Below are 23,991 nucleotides of genomic sequence, written 5' to 3' on the forward strand. Positions count from 1 at the left end.
CATTTTTTTCTATAAAATAGGAAATTAGAGGGAGTTCCCATTGTGGCTCAGCAGGTTAGGAACCCGACTAGTATCCATGACGATGTGGATTCGATCCCTGGCTTCACTCAGTAGGTTAAGGATGCTGCAAACTACAGTGTAGGTAGTAGATGCAGCTCGGATTCTGCCTTGTTGTGGCTGTGGTTTAGGCAGGTAGTTGCAGCTCTAATTTGTCCCCTAGCATGGGAACTTATATATGCTGCAGGTTAGGCCCTAAGAAGAAAAAAAAAAAAAAGGAAGGAATTAGATACTAGATAATCTCTAAGATTCATTTCAGGCCTAAAGTCCTATAATTCTAGGTATGTTTCAACAGAAATACTTCACATCCTACACAATGTATGGATGTGTTATAATTTTAAATTCTATATAAGAAATCAACTCCGTTTAATATTCTCTTTATTTAATATATCTTCCAATTTTGTTTTGCCTCTTTTCATCTTTTTTTTTTTTTTTTTTTAGGGCCACACCCCCAGCATATAGAGGTTCCCAGGCTGGGGGTCGAACTGGAGCTATAGCCACTGGCCTACACCACAGCCATGCCAGATCCCAGCTGCATCTGCAACCTACACCACAGCTCATGGCAACGCCAGATCGTTAACCCACTGAGTGAGGCCAGGGATAGAACCTGCATCCTCATGGATACTAGTTGGGTTCTTAACCCACTGAACCACAATGGGAACTCCCATGGAAGATCCTTCTAGGACTTTTCTCTCCTAAATCAATTCTACCTTCATTTGCCAATTGAGCATTTCTACATGGATGTATGAAACCTTGTATTTAGCATCTTTCTCAAGACTAGTCACCTCCTCCTCATTCCTGTAGTTCTGTCCCAGTTATCTACAGGGTTTTCCCTTGGGAGTGATCTCAACCTATCTATACCATATCCAGTCCCTCTTACTCTTAAAATTTTTTATTGCATATTTTCTTTCCTCTTGCTCCCCACCCTATCATCCAAGGTTAGTATTTCACTGTCCTCTGCCTAGATTATTAAATGGGTAGTTCTTGAACATATAGAAGGATTAGCAAGGTAGGTACAGCAGAGTGAAATCAGAGAGGTAAATTAAAGCTAAGAACAATAAGCAGGAAGTGCAGTATGAATCACTGATCTAAATCCACCTTCATCCTGGCCAGCCTCTGAATTTTCCCAAATATCTTCATTCCAATTTCTTCCCAGTATGACTAATAAAACTCCTTGTCTATGAAACCAAATATTACTGGTTACAAACTTCTTTTCACTCTGTACCTCCTCCACTCTAAACAGACATCTCAATGCTCCTTCATGGTTTTATTTCAGATCTCTACTCAAAGGTGATCCTCTTAACAATAGCACTGTTATTCTCTAGCTCTTTACTTTGCCTTATTTTTCTTCAAAACACCCATTATTGTTCAATAATATATTTTTGTTTTTCTGGTTGTTGTCTCCTAAGGAAAGAGAAGTGGCAGGGAACTGGAACATAGCTAGAAAGTGTGGAGGGAAAGATTTATAAAACCAAGCCAAAGCATCTAACCAACAAGCAGTAAGGAACTACACAAACTAAGACTGAATAGAAGCATGGATGGATTGTTGGTAAGAATGGAGCCTGACAGTGATCCGTCTTCTTCTGAACTAAGAACGCATTAAATACTTCTTGTGTAGCACCAGAACTGGCATCTGCAAGATGTAGGGCATCAGAACGTTACTGATATAAGCTCCTTTTCTAGCAAGCGCTTTATAAGAGACTCAGTCAATTGATAAATATGGGGTAAGACAAATACAGTAAAAGAAAGCTAACATTACGGAACAAAGCCAAGATTTTAAGAGATTCATGGTTGATGAACTGTCCTAAACTACCAATAAGGTCTGGAAAGACCAATCTAAAATATAAATACTTGGTCAAATTAAAATAAAGGAAATTCAATAGAGTTCTTATTGAACTTGAAAAATTAGTAAATTAAGAAACATTTCATTTTTAAAATTTGATTTTTATAACAATGTAATTATATAATTTATAATGATATAACCTTAAAAAAACCCTCCTAAGGCTGAACTGGATCTACAATTTTTTTTTTCCTTTTTCTTTTTTTAAAGGTTGCACCTGTGGCATACTTGAAGTTCCTGCACCAGGAGTTAGATCAGAGCTGCAGCTGAGACGTATGCCACCTGATCCAAGCCGCAATTGCAACATATGCCACAGCTTGTGGCAAATGCCAGATCTTTAATTCAGGGATAAGGCCAGGGATCCATCCCACATCCTCACAGTGACAATGTTGGGTTGAGAACCTGCTGAGCCACAATGAGAACTGGTTTTTTGTTGTTCAATTAAAGTACAATTGACATAACAACATAATGTTAGTTTATATTGGGCATACAACATGATTCATCATATTAGGTATACAACATGATTCAACATTTGTATGCACTGCAAAATGGCCACTCAATAAGTCTATTTAGCATCTGTCGCCATATAAAGTTTCCTTCTAATGAGAACTTTTAAGATTTACTCTCTTAACAACTTCCAAATTTGTAATACAATATTCTTAACTATAGTCCCTGTGCTGTACATTACATTCCCAGGACTTATTTACTTTATAACTGCTTTTTTTTTTTTTTTGCTTTTTTTTTTTTAAGGTCACACCCACAGCATGTGGAAGCTCCCAGGCTAGGGGTCAAGTCAGAGCTGCAGCTACCAGCCTACACCACAGCCATAGCAGAGTGGGATCCAAGCTGTCTGCAATCTACACCACAGCTTGTGGTAACGCTTGATCCCTAACCCACTGAGCAAGGCCAGGGATTGAACTCACATCCTCATGGATCCTAGTCAGGATCATTAACCGCTCAGCCACGAAGGGAACTCCTGGAACTCCTTTGATCCCCTTCACCCATTTCACCTACCCTCCAATGCCCTCCCCATCTGGCAACCACCAAAATCTGTTCTCCATAACTAATGAATTTTGTCCTGATTTGTTTATTTTGTTTCTTAGATTCCACATATAAATGAAATCACATGGTATTTGCCTTCCTCTGTCTTATTTCACTTAGCATAGTAACTTCCAGTTCCACCCATGTGGGTGCAAATGGCAAGATTTCATTCTTTTTTATGGTTGAGTAGTATTCCACTGTGTATATGTACATATATATGCATATGTATATCCATCGGTGGACATAGTTTGCTTCTATATCTGGGCTACTGTAAATCACGGTGCAATAAACACAGGGGTGCACATCTTTTCAAATTATTGTTTTCATTTTCTCTGAATAAATAGCCAGAGGTGAAATTGTTCTATAATATGGTAAGTCTATTTTTAATACTTAGGATCTAGAGTTTTAAAAAATCATTTTTCTAGCCTTACCTTATTCCTCCACCATCAATTGAGAGAATCCGGATTCCTCTTCCTTTCACTGGATCCACATAGCCAATTAAGGCCAAAATTTCTCTAACTGCAGCCTGAAGAGTTTCATCCTTAATTTGTCTCAATCGTAGTAAATATGGAATAATTTTTTCCTATATTGAAAGAAAAGTTATTTTGTATTTTGTCAAATCAGAATGAAAACATATTCTTCTCAACCACATATAATCAGAACACCAAGGTTAATTACTTTTTCAGTAATTTTAAACTATAGATTAGTTTTTATATATTAACATCAATTTATATCTAAGTCTAAAACTCTATCTAAACATTTTCCTTAAAAAGTACAAGTCTTAACAATTTCCTAACACAAATTTACAAAGTATTAATTGTTATGACAGGTTATAAATTTTATATAATATTTTGTCCAAATCCTAAAGTTAAGAAGATGAAACTGCTTCATAGTAACTACTGAAAACTAAACTTGTTATTAAAAGAAAAAATAAACCATCTTGTGTACATTGCACATGAGGTACAAGGGTAGCTCAGTGAAATATGAACAAGTGTTAATTAAGAAATAAAACTCAAGTAGAAGAGAAAATCTAACCATTATAGTTAAGTAATTAGTTTAAACAAACCTGGAACATTAAGATTCTAAGCATTCAACTTCATATTGTTGATCAGACCCTTGGGTTCTATGCTGACTTTACCCAAGGTTCTCTGGCTTCTGTAGAAAGAAGCATCTCATCTGGTCAGTACCCCAAGTTTAAAGAGCAGTTGAGTGGCAGCAATACTTGTGCCATGAAGCCCTCTGCAAATCAAGTGATTTCCAATATAGCACTCATTTTCTTTTTTATGATGAATCAAATCTGGAAAGGGGTTAACTGCTGGGAAGTATAGTTTCCCCTGAGCTATTTGCTGATTTGGGGAAGAAACAAAGGATTGAAAACCTAGATGTGATTCAGCCAGAGGACCATAAGTGGAGGCCAGAGAAACCAGCTGAGCATTTAAGAGTCGCAAAGGTTTGGAGCCACAAAACTGAAGACTTGAGGGGCCTCAATCACGATTGGTTTCCTGTCAAGACATCTGCTGGATTCTTTAACTACGTGGCGTGGGAAGTTAAAAAGCTAAGCCGGAAAACTCTGAAAATGAGAATGGAATTTTCTGTGCTCTTGAGATTTGGGGGCTAAAGGAAGTGGTGATGGCGGTACATACATTAGGCTGTCAACTAAAACCCTTGGAGGGAGAATGTGCCCCAAAAATAGGGCAAACTAGAGGTGTCAACAAATTGTAAGACAGCCATGACCTAGTTCTGACCCTAACTGAACTAAGGTTATCAGTGCCCCACTCTACATGTCAAGCAGAGGAACAAAAAGACTATCTCTAGAAAAAGAAACTGTCTGACATAGTCTAAATCCTCTGTAATTTAAAAATCTTCACAATGTCCAGCATCCAGAAAAATGATAAGGTGAAACCAGTACCAAAGGATCAAAGGCTGAGAGATGATCCTAATATTGGTAAAGTGATCAGTAAAACATATCAAATATATTAAAATAAAAAATAAAATTACCATCCCAAATCATCACACACCTAGGAATTAAAATTTTTCAAAAATCTCATGATGAAAGATGTACAAGACACTGACCTTGAAAAGTTTTAATATACTGAGTATTCTGGTCAGAACATTTGTGTCCTCTCAAAATTCCATACAATGAAATCCTATCCCTCCCCAAAGTACAGTATTCGAAGGTGAAGTCTTTGGGAAGTGCTAAGGTCATGAAGGTGGAGTCTTCATGAATGGGGTTAGCGCCCCAAAGAAGAGGCTCCAGAGGTTCCCCTGCCCACTTTACCAAGTGAGAAGGCACCAGCTAGGAGCCAGGAAGAGCCCTGCCGCTCCCTGCCCCAGTAAGCAATCACGCTGGCATCTTGATCTTGGACTTCCAACTTCCAGAACTCTGAGAAATAAATTTATGTTGTTTATAAACTGCCCAGTTGGTGGTATTTTGTTAAAGCAGCCCAAGTGGACTAAGGCATTGAGAGAAAATAAAGACAATCCAAATAAATGGAAGAATACACCATATTCAAGGCTTGGAAGAAAATACTGTAAAAGACTTATAACTCACCACAAATTGCTCCTCAGATTCAACATAATCCTAGATTATTTTTATTTTTTAATTTTTTTGATAAACTAATTCAAAAATGTATATAGAAATATGATGTGCCAAAATTAGAACACTGCTGAACACCATACACAAAAATAGAAATAAACTTAATCCATACACAAAAATAAACTTAAAATGGATTAAACACCTAGATATAAGACCAGATACTATAAAACTCTTAAGAGGAAAACCTACGCCAAACACTCTGACATAAAGTCAGAGCTTCTCAGATCCACCTCCTAGAGTAATGACAATAAAAACAAACATAAACAAATGGGACTTAATTAAACTTAAAAGTTTCTGCACAGCAAAGGAAACCCTAAACAAAACAAAAAGACAACCCACAGAATGGGAGAAAATATTTGCAAATGAATCGACTGACAAGGGATTAATCTTCAAAATTTATAAACACCTCCTGCAGCTTAATACCAAAAAAACAAACAATCCCATCAAAAAATGGGCAGAAGAGCTAAACAGACAATTCTCCAAAGAAGACATACAGATGGCCAAAAAACACATGAAAAGATGTTCAACACCACGCATTATTAGAGAAATGCAAATCAAAACCACTCTGAGGTACCACCTGACACCAGCCAGAATGGCCATCATCAAAAAGTCTACAAACAATAAGTGCTGGAGAGGGTGCGGAAATAAAGGAACCCTCGTACACTGTTGGTGGGATTGTAAAGTGGTGCAACCACTGTGGAAAACAGTATGGAGATGCCTCAGAAAATTAAAAACAGAATTACCATTTGATCCAGCAATCCCACTCCTGGGCATCTATCCAGAGAAAACCATGACTCGAAAAGACACATGTACTCCAATGTTCACTGCAGCACTATATACAATAGCCAAGACATGGAAACAACCTAAATGTCCATCAACAGAGGAGTGGATCAAGATGTGGTACATATACACAATGGAATATTACTCAGCCATTAAAAGAAAGGAAATAACGGCATTTGCAGCAACATGGATGGACCTAAAAATTATCATGTTAAGTGAAGTCAGTCAGACAATGAGACACCAACATCAAATGCTATCACCTACATGGGGAATCTAAAAAAAGGACACAATGAACTTCTTTTCAGAACAGATACTGACTCACAGACTTTGAAAAACTTATGTTTTCCAAATGAGACAGGTTGTGGGGTGGGGGGGATGCACTGAGGGTTTGGAAATGCTATAAAATTTGGTTGTGACGGTTGTTGTACAACTATAAATATAATAAAATTCATTGAGTAATTATAAAAGAAAAGAAATACAATGTGCCAAGAACACCTAAACCAATATTAAGAGAAAGAATAAAGTTGGAAGATTTACACTATGGACATAAAATGTATTACAAAGCTACAGTAATTCAGGCAGGACAGTACTGGAAGAAGGACAAACAATATACTAATGGAGCAGAAAACAATGGTTAGAAAGAGATCCATAAATAATAACCTAATTTATGATGAAAATGCTTTTAAATAAATGGCACGAGGTCAACAAAATCAAGGCTTTTGCCTCACACCATACAACCAAATCTATTCTAGATGAGTAGTAGATAAGAATGCCAAAGATAAAGCAAACTTTTAGAAGAAAACCACAGGACAGTATCTTTATGATCTCAGAACAGGCCAACATTTCTTAAATAGGACACAAAGTGCTAACTGTAAAGGAGAATATTTATAAATTGGACTATATTAAAATTAGGAATATCTATTCATCAAAAACCATTAGGGGAGTTCTCTTGTGGTGCAGTGGATTAAGGATTCAGCATTGTCACTGCAGCAGCTTCAGTTGCTGCCGTGGCATGGGTTCGATTCTGTGGTCCTGGAACTTCCACATGCCACAGGAGTGGCCCAAAAAGAAAACACACACACACACACACGAAAGAGTTAAAACATAACCCACAGAGTAGGAGAATTTATTTACAAGACACACACATATGTATAAAGACTTACAGCCATAATAAATAAATAAATTCTCCAAATCAATTAGAAAAAGCTGATCAACCCAATGGAAAAATGAGCAGGACCTGCTATAGGCACTTCATAAAGGAAGTATACAAATGGCCAATAAACACTAGAAAGTTGCTCAACTTCATAGTTACCGGAGAAATAGAAATTAAAGCCACAACTTATTATCATTAGACACCTAAAAAAATGCCTAAAAAAATAATGATATAAAGTGTTGGAGTGGAAAGAACACCACCAGAAGACTCATACAATGCAATAAAGAATCAATCGGTATAAGCAATTCACAAAACCATATGGAAGTATCCACTAAAGATGAAAACAGATACACTCTATGACCAGGCCCACTACTCTTGGGTATACATTCCAAAAAAAAGAAGACTTATGTTTTCCAAAAGATGTATCCCAGAAGCACAATTCCTAACTATTCCCAAATTGGAAACTCTAAATGTCCGTCAGTAGTACAATGAATACACTGAACTATACTCATAAAATAGAAAACATCACAATGAGAACGAATGTTTCTTAACTACACCCAAAGGATAGAAGATCCTCACAGACGTAATGTTGACCCCCCCAAAAAAAAAAAAAAAGACACAAAAGAGCACATGCTGTATCATTCCATTTATATAACATCCAAAAAGAGGGACAACTAATCTACACTGCTAGAAATCAGAACTGGTCAATCTCTTTAAAGATAGTTAATTGGAAGGGGACATAAAGGAGTTTTTGGAGTGCTAGTAATACCCTGTTTCCTAACTGGGTGGCTGTTATACAGGTACGTTCAATTTCTGTCAACTTATGGAGCTGAATACTTAATATGTATACTTTTCTGTATATAATATTTTTACAAAAAAATTTTTAAAAAGAGACACATGAATCAGCATGAAGGGGTGCTTACAAGTGAAAGTTGAGACAAATCCAGTATGTAAGAAAAAGGGGGGGGGATTACAGAAACACAATTTATGAAAACCATGAGTTTATAATGATAATTTTTTTAAAAAAAGAAAAAAATGACAAAAATTCATCTCACCACTGAGGCAGCTTTTAGGGCAACTCTTTACTTTGAAACATGATGACTAAGTGGAAAGAAATTAAGCATTTCTTTTGCTTTTCCTGCAACAATGATCTTTGTGTAACCAAACAGCTTTAGCTAGAGAAGAAAAGCTCTGTTTTTACAGAAGAATGTCAATTGTAACACAGAAGGAATGACAGAATTAGAAATTTATCATTTTGCAACTCTGATGAAATGACTAGTTCTAGAAATAATTAGGTTAATGGTTGATGGTTCCAACCTAAGCCCTATTTAATGAAAAGATGAGCTGGTCATCTCTATAATCCTGTGGTCAACCTTAGCATTACAAATGTTGTTCAACCAGTTATGTGTTCTGACACTATGCAACATGAGGTACAAAATATCATCTACAACGTGCTCTGACAAGTGAACACTTAATCAAGTCTTTATATTTAAAGTCCAATGTGTAGGAAATAAAAAGGAGAGAGGAGTACATCAGTAATACCAACGAGGAAGAGGCCAAGTAAATCCAGAAGGGGAGTCATTCTACAAGAAAACACACATCACATTTCTCTTTGGTAATGAAGGGTCCTTAGATTTGGCATGAGTTACGTAAAAGAAGAGTTCTCAAAGTTTCTATTAGCAAAGCTAGTCATAATAGACTAAAACTGAAAACCACCTAGAAATTCATCAATAGTACAATGAATAAATAAGTTGTAACACACTGATACCACAGCATACAAAAGCAACAAGAACGAATGATTTACAACTATCCACACAATTTAAGATTCCTACCAGCATGGTGAATGACAGAAGACAGTCATAATAGCTTACGTAATATACAAAAACAGGCAGGAGTCCCCATTGTGCCATAGTGGGTTAAAGATCCAGTGCTACTGCAGCTGTAGCTCGGATTCCATCTCTGGCCCAGGAACTTCCATGTGTTGTGGGTGTGGCCAAGAACGAAAGAAAGAAAAAAAAAAAAATAAAGGCAAAACTAACTTGTGATGATTTTTTTGGGAGACTGATTGAAAGGAGCCCCAAGGGAGCCTTGTGAGGTGCTGATTAATTCTCTTCTTCAGGGTGCCGATTACATGGATATGTGTGAAAACTCACTGAACTTTCTATTTACAACTGCATGTGTACTGAACTTTAATAAAGCATATTTTAAAAGGTCTTTAAAGTATGCAATTCATCTTAGAGCTCTTTCAGTTTATCTCTGAAATGTTAAATGACTTAAAAGCATATCTACATTTGGAAAATTTATCTTTTAGGTTAGAGATTATATCTATATCTATATCTCTATATATAAGATAATCCCAAATTTTATGAACATGAAACTCTATAGTTTAGCTACTATAATGTAGGTATTACATGATATAAAACTACAGAAGGGTATATTATTCAAAAACATAATTTTTCAGCAAGATAGTCATCAAAAGAGGGCAGTTCTCTTGTGGTGCAACAGGGTAAGGATCTGGCATTGTCACTGCAGTGGCTTGGGTTACTGCTGTGGCATGGGTTTGATCCCCGGCCTGGGAACTTCCACAAGCCATGGGCACAGCCAAAAAAAAAAAGTTGGTTAAGTGTGAACTAGGTTTACTTACAATCTTCCAGATGGCAGGTTAAAAATAAGCACTAACAGATCTCTAATGAAATGTTAACCTTATTATTCATATATATTTCCAAACTGTTCATTATATATTACTAATAATGATAGCACAGATGTAAAGAGACCCAACTGCATCATTCACATTTTATAGTATTTCTCTGAAGACAGTCTGCTTGAATGAGTTTAAATTATCTTCACTATTTTATGTTTAAAAAAAGTGAGGCAAAAAAAAGCTGTTTTATTAATAGGATCACCAACTCAACTACCAATGAGTTCATGAAAACTTTCAAACTTTCAAATACAAAAAGATGATGAAATAAAAATTAGCAATGGTTTTACCTATGAATTATGACTCCGTTCTTAAAAGAGTCATTACATAGCATAAAGACACTGCATTTAAGAAAAACTTGGCAGCTATTAGGCAATTCAACTAATGTACTGAGATTTATCTTCTCTTTTAAAATGTTTTATCTTAAAGTGTAGATATGAGTATTAAGAGCATAACGTATCACAAAATAAAAGGAAACATTTAGGATAATGTATAAAGCAAAATAAATGGAAAATTACTGAATATATATCACATGCATGACAAAGCCACAACAATATTTACATAGGAAATATCAAAGGCATTGCATTCTCCATTTAGAAGGTTAATCAGTATTTTTATTCCAAGACAAAACCAGATTAGAGGTAATGAGAATTACCCTGACAGCCACTCCTTTTCCTTCAGGAAATTCTAGAAGATGGAAAGTCAGTTCTTCAACCCTGGTAATGCAGAGCCTTGGGTCAGCTGTTCTTCTTAACGCTTGGACTAATGCCCGGGTTCTGTTGTCAATACTCACTCTGGCAATAATCTACAAAGACATATTAAATATATATATGATTAGACTATGAAACTGCTCTAGTAATAGCAACAGCGATTGAAGTTTCTTAGATCCCATTAGGAAATGAAACTGATAAATCTGACAAAAATGAACACTTGAAACCACACTGAAGAACAACTTGCCTTTTCTCGCTGAAGAGACAGCCGCCTTTTCTCCTCTGTGCTTCTGTCTCCGCTGACAGCCTGCTCAGCTTTCAACACCTCTTCCTGCTCTTCGGACTGACTCTTGGCCTCATACTTTAGTTTGGGGACAAGGCCACCGATATAACCACCTACTAAAGCCTGGACACCTTCAGTGGGACGAGAAAAAAAGTTAGCAATACACTGCTTAGTAGAAACCCGGAGAACCTCAGGTGTCTCACTGGGACTTGCAGGCTTGTCCAGGGCACATACAGCTTCCGAGCCTTGCTGCTTGTCAGTCAGGACATTAGCATCTAAAGAACTGGGTTTCTCTTCTTCGACCTTTTTAAGTTCAAGTTCTGATTTGTCCTGGGAGTGTTTACTTTCCTGTTTTTGAGGCATTTTTTCCTCACACTTGAAGTATGAATTAATATGATTGGATAAAAAGTAGAATGACTCTTCAAATTTTGTGGTTAGACTACTTGCGTAATGAAAAAGGCTTTTTTTACCTGTATCTTCTTTCTCTAACATGTGATTATCTTTTGCTGGAAAAGAACTCTTCTCTGCTGATGTGTCGCTATATTTTTTCAGAAATTTGATGGTTTGTTTAACGTTTCTCTGTTTTAACCAGCCACCATCTGATACTTTTCTTAATATCCGAGAACTTGGCTTCAGTTGAGCTAAACGAGAGATCATTTCATTCTGCTTGCCCCAAACAGCCTTTGAAACGGAGTTCAAAGTGCTTTTGATACGGGACATACGAAGGCTCACTTTCGTAAGTCCCTTGGGAGCAGAAGTGCTAAGGTGCAAAATTCCAATATGTACACCATGGTTGCTTGGAGAGTAATAGTGCTTACTGCGAGAATGTGCTTCACTTTTGGTCCATTTCCATCTTATTTTGCTTGTATGAAAACCTCTTTGGAGACTGATGTGACTTATCCTCCAGTAATGTTTAGGTGAGCATAAGAAATGCAGCTCCTTGCTTCTCTGCTTCCCACAAAGACTTCTTGCATTACTAAGGAGGTAAATATAATATAGATCTATAGTCAAATGAATAGACATAACTTAAAAATCACTTATTTTCTATGTTATGATTTTCACTTCATTCCTGAATGCTTCATTTAAGAAATGCCATAATTCATGGTCTTACCTGAAATGGCAAGAGAAAAAAAAAAAATTAGGATTCAAGGTAACGGCTGAAATTCGGTAAGAGATAAAATACATTACTGCTTGAACTAAACTCAGCAACGTGTCTCAAAGGAAAAGAGAGTACTAGAATTCCATTATGGTGGGGATAGATTTCATGTTTAAGCTAATAGAAAATAATTTATCTTTCAATATGGAAGTCAATGAAAAAAGAAAGTGAGTAGTAGGATGTTTCACGAAAACTAATTTGAGGAAGCTACCCAGGAGAAAAGGTTTTCCTACATTGCAAAAATGAACATGCATTTTAGATATCATGCTCTTTTTCTTCCTTACTGCTAAAGTCTTGACTCGTTTATGTGACTTTAAGTTCTTTGAAGACAAGAGTCAAGTCTTCTATTCATCATGAACCATCTGTAGAATAGTTAATCTGGGAGTTCCCGTCGTGGTGCAGTGGTTAACGAATCTGACTAGGAACCATGAGGTTGCGGGTTCGGTCCCTGCCCTTGCTCAGTGGGTTAACGATCCAGCGTTGCCGTGAGCTGTGGTGTAGGTTGCAGACGCGGCTCGGATCCCGAGTTGCTGTGGCTCTGGCGTAGGCCAGTGGCTACAGCTCCAATTAGGCCCCTAGCCTGGGAACCTCCATATGCCACGAGAGCAGCCCAAGAAATAGCAAAAAGACAAAAAAAAAAAAAAAAAAAAAGTTAATCTGAAACCGAGTCCCCCCAAAACCAAGTTCCTCTGCTGAATTTATGATTAAACTCTCCATCCAAAATGTTACTTTCCTGTTTAACACTGGTTCCCCTCAAGATTGAGGCATATCAAAGAAAGGGTTTTGAAACCAAACAGGACCCTGTGGAGGCCTCCCAGGCAAGAAAGCCTTCCTATACCCCCAGGAAGTAGGGAGGGGAAAAGGCTTTTAGTCTCCTAGACCTTCCCTGAGTTCCAATGGGCAAATTCAGACAGTTCCTAGTAAAGAGAGTGAAGGAACGCAGAAAGAAACACACAGAAAGAAACAGCAGTGCAGAGATGGGGCAAGTCCTGGTTCCTCCTGTTGTATCAAAACAATCAGATACAGATCTCTGAGTTCTACAGCAGCTAAGGCCCCCCCACCCAGGCAGAGGATGGTAACTTCAGGCTAAACCAAGCACTAGGACCCCAGTCTGGCTGGAACCTGAAGGCTGATGAATGAGATTCCTAGAACACAAACTGTCGCCTCACCACCAATCAAGCAGAGGAAGATCACACACCCTTCAGACCATCCCCCAAATTCTACGTATAAAAACTCTGCCTTGGACCCCATCAGAGGGCAAGTCTTTAGAGCAGTAGCCAGCCTTTCGGCTTGCATGGTCCTTGCAATAAGTCTTTCTCCTGCTCCAAACCCTGACATTTCAGTTTGTTTGGCCTCACTGTGTGTCAGGCACACGGACTTGGATTCTACCCCTCTACACCAGACGCAGTGCTAGATGCTGAGATCACAAACAGGATACTAACACATGTTCAGCCTAGAGTTAGAGACAGTTATGTAAAGGTGATTTTACTGTCTAGGAATAAATACTTATTTAACCAAAGAAGTCAGATCAGAAGAAGCTATGTGCAACATCTAATAGACAAGGGTTGATAAGCACAATATAAACGCTATTTAAAACAGAAATTCTGGGGATTCCCTCGTGGTGCAGTGGATACAGTATCCGGCATTGTCACCGCAGCAGCTTGGGTGGCTGTGATGGCATGGATTGAACCCCTGGCCTGGGAACTTCCACATGCCATAGGCATGGCCTAAATAAATAAACAAACAGAATTTTGTTTTTTCAATTGGTAAAATGAAAATGACTGCTAATATCCAATACTGATAATGTCCTAGGGAAATGGGACACAGAGGGCTACCTGACGGTATCTAATGAAACTTTAAATGCTATCTATCACAATTTTAAAGGCACATATTCTTTGATCAGCAATTCTACTGTTAAGAATCTATCCCTACAGGAGATCCAGCTGTGCCACAATGGGTTAAGAATCTGACTGCAGTGGCTTGGGTTGCTTCAGAGTTATGGGTTCAGTCCCTGGCCTGGCACAGTGGGTTAAAGGATCTGGCACTGCTGCACCTCGGATCAATCACTGGCCCAGATTCTACATACTGAGGGTGTGGTCATTAAAAAAAAAAAGAAATCTACCCTACAGAAAAACTGCATAGGAGTGCAGTTTGTACACATTCCCTGCCACACTGCTTGAACTAACAAAACACTGAAAAACAACTTAAGATTGTCTTCTACAGGGGATGGTTAAATAAATTATGGTACATACATACAATGGAATGGTGTAAGGTTACACAGCAGTTAAGTGTAAGGTTACACAGCAGTTAAGGAGAACTAGAGGATCTCTGTATATTAACATATCCCTTCCTACAAGGCATAGTGAAAAGCGCAGGCTGCAATAATATATGGACCATATACACATGAGGATACAAAGCTAGACACGTGGATATTATATAATAAAAGAAAACGAAAACTTATATATACAGTTTAAATCGGTGGACACACACACACATTCACTCAGGTTCTGAAAAGGTAAGCACCTACTCCCATGAACTGAGGAGCAGAATCAAAAGAGAATGAGAAGGGCTTTTACTTTTCACTTCTGCAGTGACTCAATTATTTACAAACTGCAAGTACCACTTTTACAATTAAAAAAAGCAAACAGTTTGCGACACGTTAATAGCTAGTGCTAGGTGAGTGGAAAGCACAAAGTGAGAGCAGGTATCTAGGTAAGTCTGAAAAAAGATGCTGAAAACTGGGCAAAAAAGGAATCTATCACATGGTAAGTGAGAGGGGAAGGAGAAACTGAATTCTCAATGAAGGGAAAAATACACACAAGCAAACACAAAGAAAGCATTTAAGAAAGAATATACAATATGAGCAAAAATTGCAAGCAGTCATTTCGCTCCAGGACCTGGAGAGAATGGGACAGAGGTGAGGGTGATGCTGCAAAGACAGTGTGAGCCAGGTTACGAAGAGTCTGGCGAATCTTACCAAGGAGCTTAAAGATCGAACTGTCAGAACATATGTTAAGCAAAGGAATGATAGCAGGAAGATGCTTCCAGGAGACCTCTGACAGAATGGAGTAACGGGGAAAGACTGAGGACAGAAACCAAGAACTCACTGTGACTGTTAAGAGGATAGTCTGAACTAAAATCTTTCTAAATTGCATGTGAGGATATTAGTACTATTATTTTTGGCCACACCCTCGGCATGTGGAAGTTCCTGGGCCAGGGATGGAACGCACACCACAGCAGCGACCCAGGCCACAGAAGTGACAATGCTGGATCCTTAAGCCACTGAGCCACCAGGGAACTACATGAACATATTATTTTAAAACCAATTTTACAGAGGGGAGGAGAAAAAAGAAGCAAACCTATCTTCCTTCCTGGCGCTTTAGAACGCCTCAGTTTTCGTAGTAAGTGTAGTAAGCTGAATTAACCTAAAAGCCCCACAAACCCCAACACAGAAATACACAATAAAGTACAATTAAAGTACTTGTGGATATAGGGAACTATCTTCAATGTCCTGTAATATACCATAATGGGAAAAAAAAGTACCTGTGATAAAAAGCCATACTCAAGGAGTTCCCACATGGCACAGCAGCTATGGATCTGGCATTGCTGCAGCTGTGGCATACGTCACAACTGTGGTTCATTTCAATCCCTGAATCCTTGGCCCAGGAACTTCCATATGCCGTGGTTGCAGCATCCTCCCCCACCAAAAAAAAAAGGCATACTCAAAACCAATAATGAACTCCTACCACAATAAGAAATCAAATAGTTCAATTAAAAAATGGGCAAAAGACGTGAACAGACATTTCTTCAAAGATGATATACAGATGGCAAACAAACATGAGAAGATAATCAACATCACTGATCATCAGAGAAATACAATCAAACCCAAATATCACTCCACACTCATCAGGATGTATATTATAAAAAACAAAAACAGAAAATACCACCCTTGAACACTGTTGGTGGGACTGTAAAATGGTGCAGCCACTATATGAAAGACTACAGCACTTGCTCAAAATATTTAAGATTAAACTTTCATATGATCTAGCAATCCTACTTTTAAGTATATTTCAAAGAAAATGAATGCAGGGCCTCAAAGAGATATTTGTATGCTTATGTTTAGAGCAGCACTATTCACAATAACGAGGTCAGAACAACCGAAATGTCCATGGACAGTTAAATAAACAAATGTGGCACAGGCATACGATGGAATACTATGCATCCTTGAAAAGGATGGACATCCTCTCACATGCTGCAACATGGATGAACCTTGAGGATACTAGTTTAAGTGAAATAAGCCAGGCACAAAAGGACAAGTATGCATGCTTCTACTTACACGAGGTATCTAGAGTAGAATGATGGGTACAGGGGGCTGGAGGAACAGGGCAAAAAGGAATTCTTGTTTAACAAGTAGGGTTTCAGTTCTGCAAAATAAAAAAGTACTGGAGATTTATTTTACAACAATGGGACTGTACTTAATGCCACTGAACTATACACCTAGAAATGGTTAAGACGGCAAACTTTTTATGGTACTTTTTAAAACCACAATCAAAATTTTTTTTTTAAAGCAAAAAAACAGGAGTTCCCTTGTGGCTCGGTGGGTTAGGGATTCAACATCGTCACTGTTATGGCTTGGGTCACTGATGTGGTATGAGTTTGATCCCTGGCCCAAGTACTTCCACGTGCCACTGGTATGGCCAAAAAGAAAACAAACACACAAACGAAAAAACCCAAGAGTGGGAAATACACAGATGAAAAGGAATCACAGGCCTGGATCTGTGGTCACATTACCTTTGTGGACCTTTGCGGGGCAGAGACCCTAAGCAAATGGAAACTAGTCAGAGCTAGTGAACTCCATGGGGCCTCCACTGAGATGACCGTGGCAGGACACTTCCGAAGCTCAGGGCAGAGACTTTCACACTAAGCAACCACCACAGAAGATTACCTCAAAAAGATTACCAAACATACAAGGAAGTGAATCCTCACCTCGAGAGAGTACCAGCAAATAGAGCCAACAGAAAAAAGATTAGAAGTAGACAGAAAAAAATTAGGTAGGTTCAAAGCATTCAATGATAGAACAGAGGGGACAAAAACAAGGATGGCAAAAGAGAGAACTGTATAAAGAGCATACAGAAAGAGCGAAATTTAAAAAATGAAAGCTCAAGCTACATGCTAGTTCTTAGATACTCCTGTAATATGATGAAAGAAAGATTGACAATAAAAGAACAGGGAAAGATATGTACATATATACATATATATGTATAGCCATATACATATGCCTATACATATATATAGCCATCTACATATGGCTTTTTATCTATGGGTACTTTTTTTTCCCCATTATGGTATATTACAGGATATTGAAGAAGTTCCCTATATCCACAAGTACTTTGATTGTACTTTATTGCGTATTTCTGTGTTACGTTTGTGGGGCTTTTAGGTTAATTCAGGCCTATATAACCTAAAGAAAGTAAAAAGCACTTTAAAGCAAATTTAAGGCAAAAGCATTAAATAAGGTTAAAATGAAATACTATATACTTGTAAAAGGAACAATCCATTTACTTATTAAATCTCAGTCTCTGAGGCCCTGCAGAGCAAGACAACTTATTAATAAACAAATAACTAATACAATGTATAACAACAAGTCGAGAACTGCCACTAAGTAAAATAAAACCGGGGTGGGGGAGGAGGGACACAGAGACTGCTATTTTAGTTGATGTGGTCAAGAGAAGAACTGAGCTGAGATGCTACTGGAGACCTGAATGAAGTGAGGAAGCAAACTATTAGAAGTATATGGGGGCGGGGGTGGGGGGAGCATTCAAGGCAGAGGAAAAAGTAAGCAAGGCTTTGGAGGCAGGAATGAGCTTTGCCTATACAGGAAGAGCAAGAAGGTGGTTAAAGCAAAGTAAGAAATGGGGAAAATGGTAGAGGCGGGCCCAAGAGTCAAGTAGAGGACAAAGTTACACAAGCCTAGATTACAGGAAGGCATGTGCATTGTTTCCTAAGATGTAATCCTCATGACGGATTATGAATACCCCTATCAATTTCACACTGAAATCCTGCCTATAAAGCCGACTTTTAAATGGACACAATTAAAGGAAGACTAGACAATTTCACCATCATGCTATGTTAATACACCTCTCTAGAAACTGTAATGCTTAAGCAAAAGTTACTAAACAAAGAGAGCTATTAACAAAATCAACAAGCTACTAGTAAATGCAGATAGGGAGTTAGCAAATGCAGCTGGAACAAAAGTTAGACTGCAAAAAGATAAAGAATGTAAACTGGAAAGTGCCATGGCCAACTGCGAAAAGAGCAGAGAAGCCTAGGCTACCTATTTATAGGGTAGCATAAGTTCAATGGAGGTATAAATAGAATAGTGAGCCTTAGGCCAACCACCAGGGAATGAATGACGTTTTAACCAGAAGAACAAAGGTAACTACTAGGTGGAGGCTCTGCTGAGGATGGAAAGAATGAATTTACAGAGGGCTTCACTTAGTTACTGCAATGATGCAGACATAAAGTGACAAGGGTTTGGATTAAGGTAATAGTACTATAATGGAGATGAGGTTTACTCCGAGCCACACTTTCAAAATGGGTAAACAACAAAACGCAGGACTTCCTGACAGGAAAGAACGGGATAAAGAGACAGAAGTGTCAAAACAACTTAAGTGTTTTTAATCAGAGAAACAGGGAGAATGACACTTGTGGATGTGCGGTAACTGGGAAGGGGGCCAATTTAATAAAAATCCCTCGGATTTACAGGATGAAGTGACAGTGGGATATTCAAATGGAGATGTACTAGAGGAACACAGACTGTGTATGTTTGGACTTATTATCACAGTGACAGTTACAACCATAAGACTGGATTCACCAAAGAAGGGTGTACAGTAATACCTCCTGAGAATCTGGGGATCACAGACTTGATTAAAGCTCCTCTTCCTTGAAAAATGGTTATTTGCATATAAACACCAAGACTTTTCAGGAGATTCATGGAACTCCTAAAGTATTCCTTGGGTTTCAAATTTTAAAATTCTGGGGTACACAGAACAAGGGTAGAGCCTTGACTGCCATTCAAAGTTAGGAAGAGGTAGGCCCCCGAGGAAACAAAAAAACACAGGAGAAAAGATATCCAGAAAAATTCAGTGTGATGGAAGCATGCTCTAAAATGTAACGGATAATGGACGAAGTAAAATATAAGACACAGGAAAGAAAGGTCAGAACTATGACCTTTTCACAAATGTATGTTGCACAAGCCAAGCGGTATGTACCCTTCAGCAGAAACTTCTGTCATTATTACTAAGCAAGAAAACAACTCAAAGTATGAGATGTGACTTGATTAACTTTATACTTGAAGGGAGTAACTATATAAACTAGTGAAACTGATCTTTTCATCCAGCCTCACTTGTTAATAGGACACTGCTTTCAAGATTTTAATTTAGATCTGATAGAGAAAACAAGATCAACGTTGAGAAAAGGTTTAATAAAAATTACGAAATAAGATCGTGTTCTTATATTCCAAGTACAACTAATCTGCAGAAGCAATTTAACAAAATAACTACAATGAGCATGAAACACCTGCCTCATAAGAGGCAGAAAACGTGGTTCACAGGGTAATATATTTAAAAAAAAAAAAAAAACCTCTCAAATTAAAAAATTCTTACTATTTCACTGTCTTAGCATTTTCCCAGTACACTAAAACATACTTTTTGTCGTGGAAATCTCAGTAACTGGGACTGTAGATCAGGATGTATCTGTGACTAGTAGTAAAAACACCGCTTTAAATAGGATTATAGAATAGTTCCTCATACCACGACTCTTCTAAGTCCTTCCTAGGTGTCAACACTTTTTAAAGTTATTACTGCATTAGGCGTAGAAACCAGGTTCCTCCCAGCATGACGACAGACATGACAATGACGGGAAGAACGGCAACACAATGATTCACAAACTTCACCTTTTTAAAACACACACTTGAAGCTGCTTAAGCCACAGCAGTCGCGGATAGAGTTCCGTTTCAAAGAAAGTGCCGATAAATAAAAACATGGAGCAGCCGATTCATCCGGTGCACTGACAGTCCAAAATGATGCAGAATAGGGAAACCGTTTTGACAGTCACCGGGGAACTGCTGGAGAACCCTACCGTCCACGGGAAGCCAAAAGGACTCGGAGAAACTAGGCAGGGAGTCGTGGGGGTGGGACAGGAAGCGCGGGGCGGGACCAGAAAAACCAAAACAGTCTGCGCCTCTGGACCAGCAAAGCAGCACAGGGGCACAGCAGGTGGAGAGCATCTCGCACCACCCAGTCCTGGGAGCTGGGGGCCCCTCCGCCTTAGGGAGCCTGGGTTCTGGGACCTCCTCAGAGCCGGGCGTCTCCCCGCGCTCTTGCTCTGGATGCGCCCTCGGAAAAGAGATAAGACCTGGAGGGCCAGACGAGTGGCCAGGGCGCCCGGGCTGCCATCTCCCTTAGCCTATCATCCCGCCGGCCCGCAGGGACCACTTACCCGGACGCAGGCCGCAATTACTTCGGCGGCAGTGGTGTCGCGCCTCTTCCCGGCACCGGCGTCCTCTCCGCCGGCCCGCATCAGTTGAGCCAACACAAACAGGGAGCAGCAGCCGGGTCACCCCCCCGCCCAGCTCCGTCCCGCCCCAGCGGAAGTGACGCACGGGCAGCCCGTGCCTACTCGCCAGCCGGGGAGGAGCTCCTCTGCTTACTGGGGCCTCTGGCAGCCTGTCAGTTGTCGCTCCGCCCCCTCCCCAGACATGCGCAATAGAGCACTGCTGAGCGCTGGGCGGGAGGCGTGCTTGCGTGCACGCGTCTGCTCGCATCTGGGAGAGGTGCCGCTTGGCGGCAGGCGAGGGTAGTGTGCGTTGCTTCGCGTGCTTCTTTGCAGGCTTCCATCCTCAGTCCTCAGAGCCTCCATCTCCGTGTCTCTGAAAGCGCCCTCAGCGCTCTGTCCTTTCCTAAGGGTTTCCGTCGTCACCAGCCATCTGGAAGGTGATGAGTGACAGGGGCAGGGTCCTTATCGCTCTGGGCTCTCACGATATCTAGGCTTGGCTACTGGTCGCTGGAAAGCGCTTTCACATACATTATCCTATTGGAAATTAGCCTGTGAAGCTTGCTGGGTTTTTTTCTCCCCCAAAAAGGTCCCACGCCTAACTTATTTTGTGAGTCCTGATGTTTTATGTATACCAAGTCTGTAAACTACCTAAGTTCAGTGGGCAAATCCTACCAAATGTCCGTTTTTGTAGTCTGTAAGCTAGGAATGGTTTTTACATTTTTCAGTGGTTAGAAAATAAAAATAAAAGACTGTTTTGGGATACATGACAATGACACGAAATTCAGATTTCGCTGTCCTTTAAAAAAAGGGTTTTTTTTGTTTTTGTTTTTTTTTTTTTTAGAGCATAGCCATGGCTACTTCTTTATATGTCAAGAAGCTTTCATGCTACAGCAGAAATTTTGGGTAGTTACGATAGTTTCCTTTAAGTTGAGATTAGAAAACCTAGAAAAGCAGTCTTTACTAGACCGTAACCTCAAAATGTTACCAAAGCAAATTCTTTTTTCTAGGCCTGCCATGTCCGAGTGTTAATGCTTTAGCCCCTTGTAAGATTATTGTTAAGTGTTTAAGGAAGAAATTGTGTGATTTATACTTTTTTTTTTTTTGTCTTTTGTCTTTTTGTCTTTTGTTGTTTGTTGTTGTTGTTGCTATTTCTTGGGCCGCTCCCGCGGCATATGGAGGTTCCCAGGCTAGGGGTCGAATCGGAGCTGTAGCCACCGGCCTACGCCAGAGGCACAGCAACGCAGGATCCGAGCCGCGTCTGCAACCTACACCACAGCTCATGGCAACGCCGGATCGTTAACCCACTGAGCAAGGGCAGGGACCGAACCCGCAACCTCATGGTTCCTAGTCGGATTCGTTAACCACTGCGCCACAACGGGAACTCCACTTTTTTTTTTTTTAAATTAAGGCAAGGGCGCCAGCTTGTTAGGATCTTGGGGCACAAATGGCTGGATTGTGTACATCATAATCCCTGATATGCCCCTGCAGTGAATGATCTAGACATGTTGTGTAGCCATACAATAGTTAAAAGGTGTAGGCACAAATTAAACTTTGGAGGTATATGGAAGTAACTAATTCTAGACAGATGTTTCTCCTCATTGTTAAAGAAAAAAAATTCTACTTGTTAACAATAGGGAAGACTTCACTCAAGACTATTCCAAAAGTGTCAAGACTTTCATAACTGGGGAGAGATTGGGCTCAACTACCAATACAACAGAGACATCTGGAGATGTAGAGCCAAGAAGCAGAGTGAGAGGGGCCGGTGAATGGAAAATTACTAAGAGGGGACACAAAGGGTAGGGGTGATTCTTGGCATGACCACTTAACAGGATTCTTGGCAAAGACTCACCAGTGTGATCAGATATCAAGGATAAGGGATGAAGAATCTGATCAGATTTCAAGGGTGACAGGTGAAGAATTTGACCTGATATTGAAAGTAATCAGATATCATTAGTGAGAGAATTCTCTCTAACTCAGCAGAATTCTTGCTAAAATTGAACTTTGCAGGTCAAAGCCAGGGCCTGGGCAGGAAGTCTTGATAAAAGAGGGCTCAGAGAAACCAAAAGTTTGGTCAACAAGTCTTTGTCACCATGCAACTATCCACCCACCCCACCCCTACCCCTTGTTTCTTTTTTTCCTTTATTTCCTAATTTAGTCAGACTTTGTCAAATATCTAGATTTTTCTCCCTTGTCCGAAGTTTTCCAAAAACTCTCAAGTCCTCCTTTTCCTTTGCCCTTCCCTTTGGTCCCCTGACACCATACTTTTAACCATCCTGATGTCGGATGATTCTTGCTGCAAAGTCTTTCCATTTCTTCACATCCCTGTTTCCACTGCTTTAGTTTAGGTTCTCATCCTTGAAACTCAATCTAAACTGGTTTTTCAGTCTGTAACAACCTCTGACCCAGAGTTATTCACTTCTGTGTTGCCAAGGTAAACTTTCTAAAGTCTAAGTCCAATCACATGATTCCCCGATTAAAAACTTTATGCTGGCACTTCATCTCCATAGAGTAGAATGCATGGTGTGGAAGGCTTCAATCCTGCCAAGCTTCCAGCCTTAATTTCCAGCCACTTGCCTCTTGCTCTTTACCCTAAATACCTTTTGCCTTTTCCTACTTCAGTGCTTTTGCTTATGCCTCCTTCAAAACCAGAGAAGCCTGCAAAACTAAACACATGCTTACCATACAATCCAGCAGTTTTGCTTCTTGGTATTTACTCGAAAGAATTGGAAACATGTATGTACACAAAAACCTGCACACAGGTGTTTATAGCAGCTTTACTCATTGATGCCAAAAGCTAAGAAACAACCAAGAAGTCCTCCAGTAGGTGAATAGATGAGCAAATTGTGGGACATCCAGATAATGGAATATTACTCAAAGCTAAAACAAACTTCAAGCCATGAAAAGATGTGGAGTAAACTTAAATGCCTATAGCTAAATGGAAGAAGCCAATCTGAAAAGGCTGCATACTGTACGATTCCAACTATATGAAACTCTGCAAAAAGCAAAACTATGGAGACAGTGAAAAGATCAGTGGTTCCTAGGGGTTGGGCTTGGGGTGAGGTGAATACGCAGAGCCCAGAGGATGTTCGGGAGAGTGAAAATACTTTGTATGATACTATGA

General features: G+C 39.4%; 1 protein-coding gene across 7 annotated transcripts in view; it reads right to left on the reverse strand.

Moving 5' to 3' along the window:
- The window catches only part of PNPLA8 (patatin like phospholipase domain containing 8), a 49,232-nt gene extending 27,972 nt beyond the window's left edge, over positions 1-21,260 (reverse strand). Inside the window, exons 1-5 of one of the 7 annotated variants that reach the window (XM_021063574.1) lie at positions 20,814-21,055; positions 16,651-16,738; positions 11,123-12,269; positions 10,821-10,970; positions 3,370-3,521 (exon numbers count right to left, since the gene is read on the reverse strand). In XM_021063574.1, the coding sequence (XP_020919233.1) occupies positions 3,370-3,521; positions 10,821-10,970; positions 11,123-12,181 (1,361 nt within the window). In that variant the 5' untranslated portion in view covers positions 12,182-12,269; positions 16,651-16,738; positions 20,814-21,055. Of the gene's footprint in view, positions 1-3,369; positions 3,522-10,820; positions 10,971-11,122; positions 12,275-16,650; positions 16,739-20,268; positions 20,500-20,813 lie in introns of those variants that run through there. The other 6 variants (XM_021063571.1, XM_005667750.3, XM_021063570.1 and 3 more) reach the window with 6 other exon arrangements.

Source organism: Sus scrofa, chromosome 9 (genome assembly GCF_000003025.6).
Source record: "Sus scrofa isolate TJ Tabasco breed Duroc chromosome 9, Sscrofa11.1, whole genome shotgun sequence".
Taxonomy (NCBI): Eukaryota; Metazoa; Chordata; class Mammalia; order Artiodactyla; family Suidae; genus Sus; species Sus scrofa.